The 15351-nt window shown below is 51.9% G+C and overlaps 1 protein-coding gene across 1 annotated transcript; it reads right to left on the bottom strand.

Moving 5' to 3' along the window:
• Window positions 1–2150: 2150 nt before the first annotated feature.
• TMEM39B (transmembrane protein 39B) lies at window positions 2151–15351 on the bottom strand. The gene is made up of 9 exons (XM_033081004.1): window positions 15298–15351; window positions 13301–13485; window positions 9996–10215; window positions 8757–8840; window positions 6777–6931; window positions 4818–5154; window positions 3735–3922; window positions 2757–2877; window positions 2151–2574 (listed from the first exon to the last, which is right to left on the bottom strand). The coding sequence occupies exons 2-9, from the start codon at window positions 13426–13428 to the stop codon at window positions 2338–2340; spliced, it is 1470 nt and encodes a 489-aa protein (XP_032936895.1). The 5' UTR covers window positions 13429–13485; window positions 15298–15351; the 3' UTR covers window positions 2151–2337.

The following is a 15351-nucleotide window of genomic DNA, read 5'->3' as shown; positions in this document are numbered from 1 at the left end:
GCCCAGCTGCGGGAACAGCGATTCTGGGAAAGCCAAATTTCCTTCTCCTCGCCCCCGAAATACCCGCAGCGCTGCCGGGGTGGGGAAAAGGGAAGGAGAGGAGGAAATGGCTGCGTGTCTCCATCCTGTGTCCCCACCCCCCAAATCCATCTCCTTCATTCTCGGGGTCCCGGCCGGGCAGAGGGGGTAAGGGAGGCACCCCCAGGGCTGTGCCGGGGGTCTCTGCCCCCCAATTCCCAGCCAGGCTCCCCCGTCCTGTGCCCCACGGCTGCGTGCTAACCCCAGGGTCCCCGCTCAATGGGAGGAAGGAAATCCTCATCCTCGGGAAAGGCAGGACACGGCCGCTTCCTCCTGCCGTGCTGGGGAGGGGGCCGGCACCGGCATCAGCCCCGGCCCGGCTGGAAAACCGGGCTGGGCTCGGTCCTGGTGGGGTCACACGGGAACGGGGACAGGATGGGGGGGCCGCTCTGGGCACCCCAAACCCGCAGCATCTGCAGGAGGGGCTCGGGGGGGTCCCGCAGCCGCTCCAGGCAGCGGAACCCCGGGAACGGGGGGTCCCGGTCCCAGTCCCAGTCCCGGTGCCGGTCCCGGTGTGGGGTGAGGTGGGGGTGAGGGAAAGCACAATCCCCAGGGCTCGGCCGCCTTGGCTCCCCTCCAGCCTTCGCTATTCCCGCTGCTCCTTCCTCCTCCTCGCCCTTCGCCCCGCTGACGGCAGCGCCGAGGAGCGGCGGCGGCTTCGCTCCGGTGCCCTTTGGTCCCGCCGTGTCCCCACCGTGTCCCCACCGTCCCTCGGGGCTCTGCCGGGCACCGACAGCCCCTTTACCCTCCCCGGTGTCACGGACGGTGCTGCTGCCGCTCCCGGTCCCGTACTGATCCCGATCCCGGTCCCGATCCAGCTTCCGGTCCTGCAAGAATTCCCCCGGTGTGCTCCGGGCTGAACCGGAACGGGGTCGGAAGCGGGACCGGGATCGGTACCGGAATCAGCACCGGGACCGGGATCGGGACTGGGATCAGCACTGGGATCGGGACCGGGATCAGCACCGGGATGGGATCGGGACCGGGACTGGGATGGGGATCGGGATCAGGACCGGGATCAGAGTCGGGATCGGGACGGGGATCGGGATCGGTATCACAATGGGATCGGTATCAGGATTGGGAATCGGGACCGGGACCTGAGTGAGGACCGGGATCAGAGTCGGGACCGTGCCGGGACCGATGTCAGAATCGGGATGGGGACCAGGATGGCGACGGGGATCGGGATAGGCACCAGAATTGGTGTCGGCGTCGTGATCGGGATCGGTGTCAGGGCCGGGATCGGTGTCGGGACTGGGATCGGTGTCAGGACCAGGACCAGGACCAGGACCAGGACCAGGACCGGGACCGGTTTCAGGATCGGTGTCAGGACCAGGACCAGGACCAGGACCAGGACCCGGACCAGGACCGGTTTCAGGATCGGTGTCGGGACCGGGACCGGTGTCAGGGCCGGGATCGGGACTGGGATCGGTGTCAGGTCCGGGATCGATGTCAGGACCCGGACCAGGACCAGGACCAGTGCCAGGACCGGTTTCAGGATCGGTGTCGGGACCGGGACCGCGCGCGCAGGGCGCCCCCTGGCGGCCGCGTGGCGCTGCCGAACAAAGGCCGAACCCGGGACCCCCCCGAACCCCCCGGGACCCCCCGAACCCCCGTTTAGAACCCTCGGAACCCCTTTTGGGACCCTCCCCCGGGCAGGGGAGCCCGAGGAGAACACCAGACCCGCGGGTAAAGGAGCAAAGGGAAGCAACTGGGGCTCCCCAAACCCCCCCAGCTCCGCCCGTGCCCCCCATCCACAGGGCACCCCTCAAAGCTTGCAGCAGCTGGGACTCAGCGAATTGAAAATCAACATTTTAGAGAAATAAATATCATTGAGAAATCAACATTTTAGAGAAATAGCATCACCTTTTCTTACACAGAGGATGGGGAGGGGGCACAGGAGCTCCTGGGGACCCCCAAAATGAGGGGATGAAGGTTCACCCTTTAACACCTCTGTAACTCTCCCCTTCCTCCTCCCATCCTGCCCTGCCAAACCTCAGCACCAATAAAATCCCCCTCCTCACACCCAAACCCTTTGGTGGAGGTGAATCCAACCAACAAACACACCAAACAACTCGTTGGGAGTAAAAAAATATGTTTTTTTTTTTCTCTTTCTTCCTTTTCCTTTTAATTACATCAGTTATCAAAGAAAACGACGACGACAAAAAAAAAAAAAAGCAGTGGTAACAAAAATACAAAGCTCTGAGGGTTTTCTGGTTTTTTTTGTTTGTTCTGTGAGAGGCTGAGAGCATCAGTGCAATGGTTTTAATTTAACTTCTGCTCTGAGTCCCTGCTGGCAGCATAGGAGTAGGCTTTGCCCAGCACCAGGCGGTCCCGCAGCAGCTTGAAGAAGGCGTAGTAGTTGCTGAAGAGGATCAGGGCCAGGGAGATGGTCTGGTGCCACTTCTCTGAGGAAATCAGAGAGTAGAGCTGGTAGAAGATGACAGCTCCTTCCAGCAGGATCAGGATGTTGAGGATTCGCAGTGGTTTGCTGAAAAAGAACTGAGGGGCGGCAGGGTGAGGAGGGGAAGCCTTTGGGTCACTTTGGGGATGTTTTGGCTCTGGGTGACCCCAGCAATGCACCCAGGCTGGGCTCTGACCCCCAGCCCAGGCAGCCCCAGGTGTCCAGGCCAGCAGGAGCCCCCTGTGCCAGCCCTGAGCCCAGGAGGGAGAGGGGAGCTTACGTGGAATCGGAAGTGGGAGACGTCCGAGGGCACGGCCACGTTGTAGTGACCCACGGCCTTGTAAACGTTCTTGCTGTGCTTCACCAGCACCCCCTGAGGCCACATGCACTCCTCAGTCCACCTGCAGGCAACAAGAGAGTCCTTAATCCCACATGCAGGGAACAAGAGAATCCTTATTCCCACTTCAGACAACAAGAGAATCCTTAATCCCACCTAGAGAACAACAGAGTCCTTAATCCCATCTGCAGGCAACCAGAGATTCCTGCAGGCAACCAGAGGTTCCTTAATCCCACTTTAGAAAATTAGAGTTCTTAATCCAACCTGCAGGGAACAAGAGATTCCTTAACCCCACTCTGGCAACAAAAGATCCCTGCAGGCAACCAGAGATTCCTTAATCCCACTCAGGGAACAAGAGATTCCTTAATTCCATCTGCAGGCAACCAGAGATTCTTTAATTTCTCTTTAAACAACCAGAGATTCCTTGATCCCACTTTAGGCAACAAGAAAATCCTTATTCTCACTTTAGACAACCAGAGATTCCTTAATCCCACCTGCAGGGAACAATAGAATCCTTATTCCCACTTTAGGCAACAAGAGATTCCTTAATCCCACTTTAGACAACAAAAATATCTTTAATCTCACTTGCAGGTGAACCAGAGTTTCCTCAACCCCACCTGCAGTGAACCAGAGTTTCCTCAATCCCACCTGCATGGGGCACTGGGCTCTGCTGCCTCCCCAGTACAGGAATTGTGCTCCCAGTTTGGAATTGTCCCCGTGGCAGTGACAAAGTGCAGGTGGCATGGCCAGGAGCAGTAGGCACCTTGCCAAAAATCAGCTCTGCTTGGCAGGGGACAGTGCCCAGAGTGTCTGTGCTGGGGATGTGCCAACCAACAACTCAGCTTGCACTTTTCTCTGCTTTAATTTAAGGCTGAGCTGCCCCACCCACCAAGAAAAGAACTCCAGGAGAGAATTCCTTACTGGTGCTGCAGCACGTTGGAGCAGAGGGCTGGATCCACCTTCTGCCAGCAGCCCAGGTGTGCTGCAGCCTTGTGCAGCAGGTCACAGTAGCGAGCAGGGAGCAGGTACTGCATGAGGATCACCGAGGTGCTGATGGACACCAGCAGGAACAGCTCACAGGACCAGCGCTTGTCGTAGTACTGCGTGTTCTGGGGGGGACAGCCAGGTGGGACAGGGTTGGGACAGTGCTGGGACACTGCTGGGCAGCCTCACAGCATCACAACACAAAGCATTCAGGGGAAGAAATGAGGGCTCTGCATGGAGCTGTTGATCCTGTCTGAAAAGGGGGAGCCTGGGGCAGTGATCCTGATCTCTGTGGGATATCTCCTGTTCATGGGCAGCTGTTAAACCAGCTGGGGCAGTGTTCTTTATCTTTGCACAGCCCATCCTCCCTCCAGGAGATCTCTCCTGTTCATGGCCACTGAGTCCCAGGGCATGGCTGATAAAATTCCATCATCCCATGGGGAGATGCTCCAGCCAGGGGGAGGAGCCAAACATTTCCTACCCAGATAAAAACTGAGATTTGGAACATCAGAGCAGCCTTTCCCACTGGATCCCAGAGGAAAACCAGACCCTTCCACATCATCCCTGGAGCTTGGGAGGAAACTGCACCTTGTACAGGAGCACTGCTCCAGCTGAGCCACATCTGTCACTGCAGGAGGATGCAGCCACCATGGGATGGGACTGCTGCCAACACCCTGCCTGACTGACGGCTGTCAGCTTGGATTCTGACTCTGGCAGGGCTTGGGTTTGTTCTTTGTAGTGCTGTATTTCTATTTTAATTTCCCCAGTAAAGAACTGTTATTCCTATTCCCATATCTTTGCCTGAGAGCTCCTTAATTTCAGAATTATAATAATTTGGAGGGAGGGGTTTCCATTCTCCATTTCAAAGAGAGGCTCCTGCCTTTCTCAGCACACACCTGCCCTCCAAACCAGGACACAAACACACACTTTCTAACTTTAAATTCTTACAGATTTTTTGTCCATCACAGCTGAATCTCAGTGTCAAACCCACACTCAGATTTTGCTCAATCCAGGCCTCACCTTGACAAACCACACAGGCACAAAGGCCACGTAGTAGGCACTGAGCATGGAGCTGACCAGCACCTCCTTCATGCGCCAGTTGAAATCCATCTTGAGGAACTCCACCTCGCTGCGGATGAGATCGGGGGACAGGCAGCAGGCGTGGCTGGGCATGGCCTCCATGCCGTACATCTGCCTGGTGTGCTGCTTCCAGGTCTCCTTGAGCACTGTCAGGTAGTCCCTGCCCCGAGTTGTCACCTCCCCCGTGTCCCTGGGGCCGATGTTGGCCACCTGGGCGAAGAGCCCCGCCTTCCTGAAGTCGCAGTTCAGCTGGAGGAAGGGGATGTACATCCCAAACCTGCAAAAGCACAGAGATTAGGATCTCATCCTGAATTTCCCTGGGCTGGAACAGTTCAAGGCTGGGATGGGGGTAAAGTTCCTCTCTCAATCCAAACTAGTCTGGGATTCCAAAGGGAAACTTCCAAAAAAAGTTTAAACACAGACAGCAATTTCTGTGGGTATTTCCTGCTGCAGCAATTTCTGTGGATATTTCCTGCTGCAGCAAATCTCAGCACTGAAACACCTCAAAATGTGCCAAAATTCCAAGGATTTTTGGGAAATATATTGGGAAAGGTCTCCTAAAAAAATCCACATAAAGATGTCCAAAATTCCCAAAATCCTCCCAAGAAAGTCCTAAAATCAGTCACCAGACACCCAAAACCTGCACTGAAACACCCCAAACCTGCCAAAATTCCAAGGATTTCTGGGAAAAATATTGGGAAAGAACTCTTAAAAATTCCATGTTAAAAAACCAAAAAAATCCTTAAAAATTTGCACTAAGAAACGCATAAATGCCTCAAAAATCATATTAAAATGGTCAAAAAAGTCCCTAAAATCTGCACTAAACCATCCCAAACCTGCCAAAATTCCAAGGATTTTTGGGAAAAATATTGGGAAAGAACTCCTTAAAAAAATCCACATTAAGATATACAAAATACCCAAAATCCTCTCGAAAAAAGTCATAAAATCGGTCACCAGACACCCAAAATCTGCACTGAAACACTCCAAACCTGCCAAAATTCCAAGGATTTCTGGGAAATATATTGGGAAAGAACTCCTAAAAAATTCCATGTTAAAAACCCCAAAAAATCCCTAAAAATTTGCACTAAGAAACGCAAAAATGCTTCAAAAATCACAAAAAAATGGCCCAAAAACTCCTAAAATCAGCACTAAAACACCCCAAACCTTCCAAAATTCCAAAGATTTCTGGGAATAATATTGGGAAAGATCTCCTAAAAAAAATCCACACTAAGATATATAAAATACCCCAAATCCTCTCAAAAAAGTCCTAAAATCGGTCACCAGACACCCAAAATTTGCACTGAAACACCCCCAAACCTGCCAAAATTCCTAGAATTTCTGGGATATACATTGGGAAAGAACTCCTAAAAAATTCAGCCTAAAAAAAAAACCAAAAAGCCCTAAAACTTTGCACTAAGAATGCTCCAAAAATCACATTAAAAATGACCCAAAAACTCCTAAAATCTGCACTAAACCACCCCAAAACCTGCCAAAATTCCAAGGATTTCTGGGATATACATTGGGAAAGAACTCCTAAAAAATTCCATGCTAAAATATCCAACAGACCCCCAAAATTCCCCAAGAAAGTCCTAAAATCGGTCACCAGACATCCAAAATCTGCACTGAGACACCCCAAACCTGCCAAAATTCCAAGAATTTCTGGGATATATATTAGGAAAGAACTCCTAAAAAATTCACCTAAAAAATCAAAAAGTCCCTAAAAATTTGCACTAAGAATGCTCCAAAAATCACATTAAAAATGACCCAAAAACTCCTAAAATCTGCACTAAACCACCCCAAAACCTGCCAAAATTCCAAGGATTTCTGGGATATACATTGGGAATAATAAATTCCATGCTAAAATATAAAAAAAATCCCTCCCAGCTGGGGGGTACTCACGGGTAGCACAGGAAGAGCAGGTTGAGGAAGGAGTAGGTCCTGAACAGGTGGATGATGGAGCGACACAAACTCCAGCCCGTGCCCGTCAGGACGGCGAAGCGAGTGGCCACCAGGAAGATGGAGCGTGCCAGGGACACCTTGCCACTCTGGGAGGCCTGGGGGGGACAGGAGAGAGCTGGGCACAGCTGGAAACAGCTGGAAACAGCTGGGCACAGCTGGGAATTTCCTCTTCTTCAAGGAGAAAATTCAGAGTGTAAAATCACAGCTAGGAAGGGACAAGGTGGCACCAGGGAGGATTTCTGGGCTCTCCAAAATCTCTGGAATCTGGGGGTTGTTCCTCTGGGAGTGAGGAGAGTTTCCAGTTAAGGTGATGTGGGGTACAGCTGGGAATTCCCTCCTCTTCAAGGAGAAAATTCAGAGTGTAAAATCACAGCTAGGATGGAAGTGCCAGGGACAAGGTGGCATTAGAGAGGATTTCTGGGCTCTCCAAAACCTCTGGAATCTGGGGGTCACTACTCTGGGAGTGAGGAGAGTTTCTGGTTGAGGTGCTGTGGGGCACAGGAGAGAGCTGGGCACAGCTGGGCACAGCTGGACATTCCCTCTCCTTCAAGGAGAAAATACAGAGTGTAAAATCAGAGCTAGGATGGAAGTGCCAGGGACAAGGTGGCATCATGACAGGGAGGATTTCTGGGCAATCTGGGAGTCATTACTCTGGGAGTGAGGAGAATTTCCAGTCAAGGTGATGTGGGGCACAGCTGAGCATTCCCTCTTCAAGGAGAAAACTCAGTGTGGAAAATCAGAGCTAGGATGGAAGAGATAAGCTGGCACCAGGGAGGATTTCTGGGGAATCTGGACTCTCCAAACCTCTGGATTCTGGGGTTCATTACTCTGGGAGTGAGGAGAGTTTCTGGTTGAGGTGATGTGGGGCACAGCTGGGAATTCCCTCCTCTTCAAGGAGAAAACTCAGAGTGTAAAATCACAGCTAGGATGGAAGTGCCAGGGACAAGGTGGCATCAGGGAGGATTTCTGGGCTCTCCAAAACCTCTGGAATCTGGGGATTGTTCCTCTGGGAGTGAGGAGAACTTCTGGTTGAAGTGATGTGGGGCACAGGAGAGAGCTGGGCACAGCTGGGCACAGCTGGACATTCCCTCCTCTTCAAGGAGAAAACTCAGAGTGTAAAATCACAGCTAGGAATGGACAAACTGGCACCAGGGAGGATTTCTGGGCAATCAAGGCTCTTCAAAACCTCTGGATTCTGGGGTTCATTACTCTGGGAGTGAGGAGAGTGTCTGGTTGAGGTGATGTGGGGCACAGCTGGGCATCTCCTCTTCTTCAAGGAGAAAATTCAGAGTGTAAAACCACAGCTAGGAAGGGACAAGCTGGCACCAGGGAGGATTTCTAGGCAATCAGGGCTCTCCAAACCTCTGGAATCTGGGGGTTGTTCCTCTGGGAGTGAGGAGAGTTTCTGGTTGAGGTGATGTGGGGCACATCTGGGCACAGCTGGGCATCCCCTCCTCTTCAAGGAGAAAACTCAGAGGGTAAAATCACAGCTAGGAAGGGACAAGCTGGCAGCAGGGAGGATTTCTGGGCTCTCCAAACCTCTGGAATCTGGGGGCTGTTCCCCAGGGAGTGAGGAGAGTTTCTGGTAGTGAGCAGTGCCCACCACTCTCTCCTGGCACTGCCCACCATGGGCTCCCACAGTGAGCATCCCTGGAGTGAAGGAGAGAGCAGGAAGGAGCCAGAAGGGAGGAGGGGATCACAGCCACCACGATCTGGCTGAGACAGAAACTCAGAGCCAGACACGGACACAGAGCCAGCAGGAGCACAGCTCTGGGGAGCTCAGCTCTGCTCTCTGCCCTCCCATGGGATGGGCTGGGATTCTGAGTTGGGAACAGCACAGAGGGAAGGATGGAGGAGTTTGGAGTGGCAGGGGGGACACAGAGCTTTACAGATCTCCTGGAAGGACAGCTCTGCCTTTACCTCCTTGACAACAGCCCCGATGAGGCGCCGTGCCAGCACGATGGTGGTCACTGTCAGCACGTTGAAGTCAATGAGGTGAAAGTTCTGTGGGGACAAAACCCAAAATTATTCAATTTCCATCAGCAGCACCGACCCACACTGAGCACAGAATATCCCAAATTATTCTCTCTTCCAAGAGAATGCCAAGCAGGCAGCCAGAGCCCAAAAACAGGCATGGCAGGAATAACCCAGAAGGGTCAGATGGTGTTTTTATCAAACATTATCTCTAAAAATTTACAGTAATTTCACAATTATAAGCCACACTATTTTGACTAAAATTTTGGTCCGAACCTGAAATGTGGATTATAATCAGGTGCAGCTTATATATGGACAAAGAATGAAAAGTTGCTGTTTTAGTTTGGAGGACAGGTGTGTGCTGAGAAAGGCAGGAGCCTCTCTTTGAAATGGAGAATGTAAACCCCCTCCCTCCAAATTATTATAATTCTGAAATCAAGGGGCTCTCAGGCAAAGATATGGGAATAGGAATAACAGTTCTTTACTAGGGAAATTAAATAGAAATACAGCACTACAAAGAACAAACCCAAGCCCTGCCAGAGTCAGAATCCAAGCTGACAGCCGTCAGTCAGGCAGGGTGTTGGCAGCAGTCCCATCCCATGGTGGCTGCATCCTCCTGCAGTGACAGATGTGGCTCAGCTGGAGCAGTGCTCCTGTACAAGGTGCAGTTTCCTCCCAAGCTCCAGTGGTGATGTGGAGCAATCCCGTTTCCCTCTGGAGTCCAGTGGAGAAAGGGGCTCCCTTAGTGTCCCAAACCCTCTGTTTTTATCTTGGTAAGAAATGTTGGGCTCTTCCCCCTGGCTGGAGCAACTCCCAATGGGATGCAGTAATTTTATCAGTGCCACAGTGGGACTCAATGGCCATGAGCAGAAAATGACTGGCTGGAGGAAGGATGGGTTGTGAAAAGATAAAGAACACTGCCCCAGCTGGTTTATAAACCATGGCCATGAACAGGAGATATCCCATGAGATAAAGAACACTGCCCCAGCTGGTTTCAATGGATGCCCATTAGCAGAATATCTCCCACAGAGATCAGGATCACTGCCCCACCCTCAGCAGATGGTGACAGAACAGACACCTTTGATCACACTCTGTATTGGAAAGTGCGGCTTATAACCGTGAAATTACTGTAAATTTAGTGACCCAAGAGACAGCCTGGGAGCTGCAGCTGCCCCTGGTGCTTACCAGGGAGGTGTGAGAAGGAGGGTGGGAGGGTGGGTACCACCAGACTGTCTTGTAGATGTTGATGTAGTGCACGAAGAGGGCGACGAGGTGGCAGAAGAAGAGCTGCAGCTCGAACAGGACGCTCCTCTCCACGGGCAGCTCGGGGATCTTGCAGTGCCTCAGGGGAACAACAGTCTGAGCTGCCAGAGGGGGGCTGGACAGGCCTGTCCCTGAGCCACTCCTGCCAGGGAAAGCCAAGGGTCAGCAGGGTGATGCCTTCATTTTTTCTGTTCTGTTTCTAGTTTTATATTAAGGTTTAAAACAGTTTTGTTCCAGCTGGGGACTTAAGGACAATCCCTTCAAGCATAAAAGGATGAAAACTCATGATTTGAGGTTATTGATTGGACAGTTGTATGCAAATGGACTAAAACCTATAAAAATGTGACCAAGCTCTCTTTTGATTCCATCTTGGAGTTGATAGCAAAATGTTTCTGAAATCATGGGAGTTGTGTACAACAGATTCAGGGCTGGGAAAGGGAACCAGGCCTGGGAAGGAATGTTGGGTTTGTCTTTATTGGATCATGTGAAACTGCACCTGTGTGATCATCATGTGATAAATAATATGATTGTTAAATGTGATAATTGTTTGGTAAATTGAATATATTATTGTTTGATCATAATAAGAATAATGAGAAGTGATGCAATGGTAACAAGAATCAATAAATTAAAATATTGGGGCTGAATCCAAACCTGATCTTTGACTGATTGTACCTAAAATCCTAAAATATCTAAACCCAAAGGAGGGGCTGAATCCAAACCTGATCTTTGACTGATTGTACCTAAATCCTGAAGTGTTGGGGCTGAACCCAAGAATCATGAGAAAGGATATTTGGGGACCTGATGGAAATCACAAGAATCCCTGCTGGGATAAGATCAATGTGTACAATAGAACAATATGGGTTTAGTAATTATTACATAATGAAAAGGGTATAAAAACCTGTCCCTCTGCAGTCCATGTGGGGTCAGATTTGGGGTTGTGCCCCTGATCCCAGAGCTCCTCAATCACACAATCACCCTGGGATGATTTGTTCTGTGTTAACAGAGCCATGACTGTGGCACTGCTACTGCCCATCAATAATGAATATAAATAAATAAAAATAAAAAAAATACCCACTTCATTCCTCTTAACTCTGTCTAGCCTCTGCTCCAGGGAATGTCCTCCAGCTCCACCCCCCCACAGGTCTGGGATTGATTGGGAAACTCAAGCTTGGCACAAATCACAAGTTTCAGGCAGATGTCAGCAGGGATTTGCCCACACAGAGCAATATTTAGACCCAGGATATTTGATATTAAATCAAACCCGGGGTTGTGTTGTGCTACACAGTGGCTCTCCTAATTAATTGGAAGCTTTCAGAGCTCAGGTTGGTGTTTACATATCTAAGAGTGCTTGAACATGAAAGGCACAGCAATTACACACAACCCTTGTTCATTCTTCACCTTTTGTTCACCTGAGGAGGAAAAACGAGTTTAGCCAGAGGTGCCTCTCCCCTGTGAGCACACACACACACCAGGCTGATCCTCTGGGCAATTCAGAACTCCCAGACTGAGCTGTCATCTCTAAATAACAACAGGGAAAGGAATCTTGGCTCAAAGGAACTGCAGAGCACAAAGTGTCCCTGTAAATCCCCAGATGGAATCCCAGTTGTGGATTCTGTGGATCCAGGGGAGATGGAGAACCTAAAGAACACCTGAGGAGCCTGAGCTGCCTCTCTGCAGTGTCCAAATCCCAAACTCAGGGTGATTCAGACCCTCAGGGCTGATAAATCTTGGAATCACAGAATGCTTTGGGCTGGAAGGGACATCAAGGCTCCCCCAGGCCATGGGCAGGGACCTTCCCCTGCCCCAGGTGGCTCCAAGCTCCATCCACTGTGATATAAAATTATCTCTGTTTTTATTTCTCATTCTGTGGTCATTGAAGGATTTTGAGTCTCAGGGACACCCATCCTAATTCCAAGGGGTGGACAAATCAGGAGTGAGGTGGGAATGGTTTCCCAATCCCAGAGGGCTGGGTTAGACTGGGAAAAAATTCCTCCTGGAATTTGGAGGGTGGGGAAGAGCTGGGATGGAATTCCCAGAGAAGCTGGGGCTGCCCCTGGATCCCTGGAAGTGTCCAAGGCTGGGGTGGGGTGGGAACAGCCTGGGAGAGGGGGAGGTGGGAGGGAAATGGGATGAGCTCTGAGGTCAGAGAATGGGATGAGGTTTAAGGTCAGGGAATGGGATGAGGTTTAAGGTCAGGGAATGGGATGAGGTTTGAGGTAATGGGACAAGTTTTAAGGTCAGGGAATGGGCTGAGCTGTAAGATCAAGGAATGGGACGAGCTTTAAAATCAAGGAATGGGATGAGTCTTAAGGTCAGGGAAGGGCTGAGCTCTAAGATCAAGGAATGGGACAAGCTTTAAGACTGGGTAATGGGATGGATGAGGTTTAAGATCAAGGAATGGGACAAGCTCTAAGGTGAAGGAAGGAATGGGATGAGATTTAGGGTTGGGGAATGGGACAAGTTTTAAGATCAAGGAATGGGCTGAGCTCTAAGGTCAGGGAATGGATTGAGCTCTGAGGTCAGGGAATGGGATGAGCTTTGAGTTTGGGGAATGGGATGAGCTTTAAGGTCAGGGAAGAAGATGAGGTTTAAGGTCAGGGAATGGGATGAATTTTAAGACTGAGGAATGGGACAAGCTCTAAAATCAGGGATGAAATGAGCTTTAAGATTAAGGAATGAGATGAGCTCTAAGGTCAGGGAATGGGTTGAGCTTTGAGGTCAAAGAATGGGAAGAGCTTTGAGTTTGGGAATGGGATGGGCTTTAAGGTCAGTGAACAGGATGGGCTTTAAGGTCAGGGAATGGGATGAGGTTTAAGACTGAGGGATGGGATGAGCTTTGAGGTCAAAGAATGGGATGAGCTTTGAGTTTGAGGAATGGGATGAGGTTTAAGGTCAGGGAATGGGATGAGTTTTAGGACTGAGGAATGGGACAAGCTCTAAGGTCAGGAATAGGATGAGCTTTAGGGCTGGGAATGGGATGAGTTTTAAGGTTGGGGAATGGGCTGAGCTTTGAGATCTTGGGCTGAGCTTTGAGATATTGGGCTGAGCTTTGAGATCATGGGCTGAGCTTTGAGATCATGGGCTGAGCTTTGAGATCATGGTCTGAGCTTTGAGATCATGGGCTGAGCTTTCAGACCAAGGAACGGACAAGCCCCAAGCTCCTCCCCAGCCATGCCAGCCCCAGGGCAGGGCTGTCCCCAGGTGTCCCCAGTGTCCCCGAGCCGTACCTGGTGCGGGAGCGCACGCCGCTCACCGAGGAGCCCGAGGAGTGTCCGGAGGCGCCGGCAGCGCCGGGCTCGCACAGGGGGGTGCGGCAGTAGGAGCTCCTGTTGGGACCCCGGCGTCCCCCGGCCATCCCCGCCTCGGGGGGAGGTTCTGGCTGCTCACAGCGGGCTGGGCTCGGCCCTCAGCACTGCAGGGACACAAGCAGCACGGATCCATCAGCATTTCATCATCCCACACCTCATCTCTGCAGGATAACTCAAATTTCCTCATTATTTTTTTTCCTCACTTATGGATGCGACCCCCAAGGAGCTGCAGCCTTGCTGAGGTGCTGGGGATTCATCATTTAGAAGGAATTGCATCTGTGGTGTGATGCCTGCCTTCCAGACTCAAGGGATGCTCGACAGCTGGCCCCAAGAATTCAGAAATTTGGGATATTCTGGTATAATTTTGTGTTGAAGGTTACAGCTTTTCAAAATTATTGTTTTATTACTGGCTCTTTTAAATCACATTTTCAGGGTGTTTTTGTTTTGATGGCACTGAGGTCAATGGGGTCAGCCCCAATTCAGCTTTTCCAGAGCTTTTTTAAACTCATCCCAAGGTTTTTCCAGCTTTCTTTGGATCCTGTTAACCTCAGGAGAATTCACACAAACGATATAAAAATGCATTTCCAAGTGAAATCTGAGCTGTGAGGGGAACTCAGATCAGGGACTGCACATTCCTTTTGCTGCTGGATCATTTCCAGCTTGGAAATTTGCATCTGGAGCAACAAAATATGTGCTGAAGGTTCAGAAACCAATCTCAGAGGAGTTTTTAAAGCTGATGCTGAGCTCGGGAGTTCTCCAAAAACCCCATCCTAGAGCTGGATCTTGAGGGAGCTGCTGTTTTGGGAACTGCTGGGATGGTTTTTGGGAACTGCTGCAGCTCTGGGAGCTCAAGGAGGCTCTGAAGGAGCAGTGGAAGCTGTGAGAGCACAGCTGGGAGGAATTTGGGGTGCAGAGAGCTGCAGGAAGGAGCCACGAAGGCTCCAGGAGGGAAATTGGAAATGTGGGGGCGCGGTGTGGGGCTGGGAAGGGAAATCTGGGGGGAAAAATTTGGGGTCAAAGGGGCTCTGGGGGAGCAGGAGAGAGAAATGGGAGCACAAGTGGGGGCTGCAGGACAACACTGGGGACAACAGGACAGCATTGGGGACAACAGGACAATACTGGGGGCTCTGGGGGAGCTGAGAGAGGAATTTGGAGGCACAAGTGGGGCCACAGGACAACATTGGGAGCTCTGGGGGAGCTGTGAAAGAGGAATTTGAGGACAAAAGTGGGGCTGCAGGACAACACTGGGGACAACAGGACAATATTGGGGGCCACAGGACAACACTGGGGGCTCTGGGGGAGCTGTGAGTGAGGAATTTGGAGGCTCAAATGGGGCTGCAGAACAACATTAGGGGCCACAGGACAATACTGGGGGCTCTGGGGGAGATGTAAGACAGAAATTTGGGGGTACAAGTGGGGCTGCAGGACAACACTGGGGACAACAGGACAATATTGGGGACCACAGGGCAATATTGGGGGCTTTGGGGGAGCTGTGAGTGAGGAATTTTGGGGCACAAATGGGGCCACAGGAGTTCTGGGGAAGCTGTGAGTGAGGAATTTTGGGGCTGCACAAAAGCTGAGAGGGCCCCGTGCGCTCTGAGGGCCTGGGGGGTCCGGCCAGAGCTGCAGTGGGACTCTCGGGGGCTTTGAAAACCCGAACGGGACACCATGGAAGGCTCCGGGGGGACTCCGTGAGCTCTCCCCGAGCCCGCGGGGCTCTGAGGGGCTCGGGGGGCTCCGGGCGAGGCCGCGGCGCGGGAGCCGCCCCCCTCACGGCGGCGGGGCGGAGCGAACCGCGGGGCTCTCCCGCCACACCGAGCCGCTCCCCCGCGGCTGCCGGGCGGGTTCCTCCCCCGCCCGTTCCGCCCGTTCCCCCTTTCCCCCGCCGCGCTGCTCCCGGGCCCGGCCCCCCTCACCCATCGCCGCCGCCGCTCCGCCTGCGCCGGGCCCAATATGGCGGGCGGGGCGCG

This window comes from Catharus ustulatus, chromosome 26, assembly GCF_009819885.2.
Source record: "Catharus ustulatus isolate bCatUst1 chromosome 26, bCatUst1.pri.v2, whole genome shotgun sequence".
Lineage (NCBI taxonomy): Eukaryota > Metazoa > Chordata > Aves > Passeriformes > Turdidae > Catharus > Catharus ustulatus.
This window is presented reverse-complemented; position numbering and strand designations above follow the sequence as displayed.

Excerpts from the sequence above, each read along its gene's own strand:
- TMEM39B (XM_033081004.1), bottom strand. The coding sequence starts at position 13,428 with ATGGCCGGGGGACGCCGGGGTCCCAACAGGAGCTCCTACTGCCGCACC. Across the intron at positions 3,923-4,817 it reads TGCCTGTGTGGTTTGTCAAG|AACACGCAGTACTACGACAA; the intron begins GTGAGGCCTGGA and ends TGTCCCCCCCAG. Across the intron at positions 2,575-2,756 it reads TCTCCCACTTCCGATTCCAC|TTCTTTTTCAGCAAACCACT; the intron begins GTAAGCTCCCCT and ends GCCGCCCCTCAG.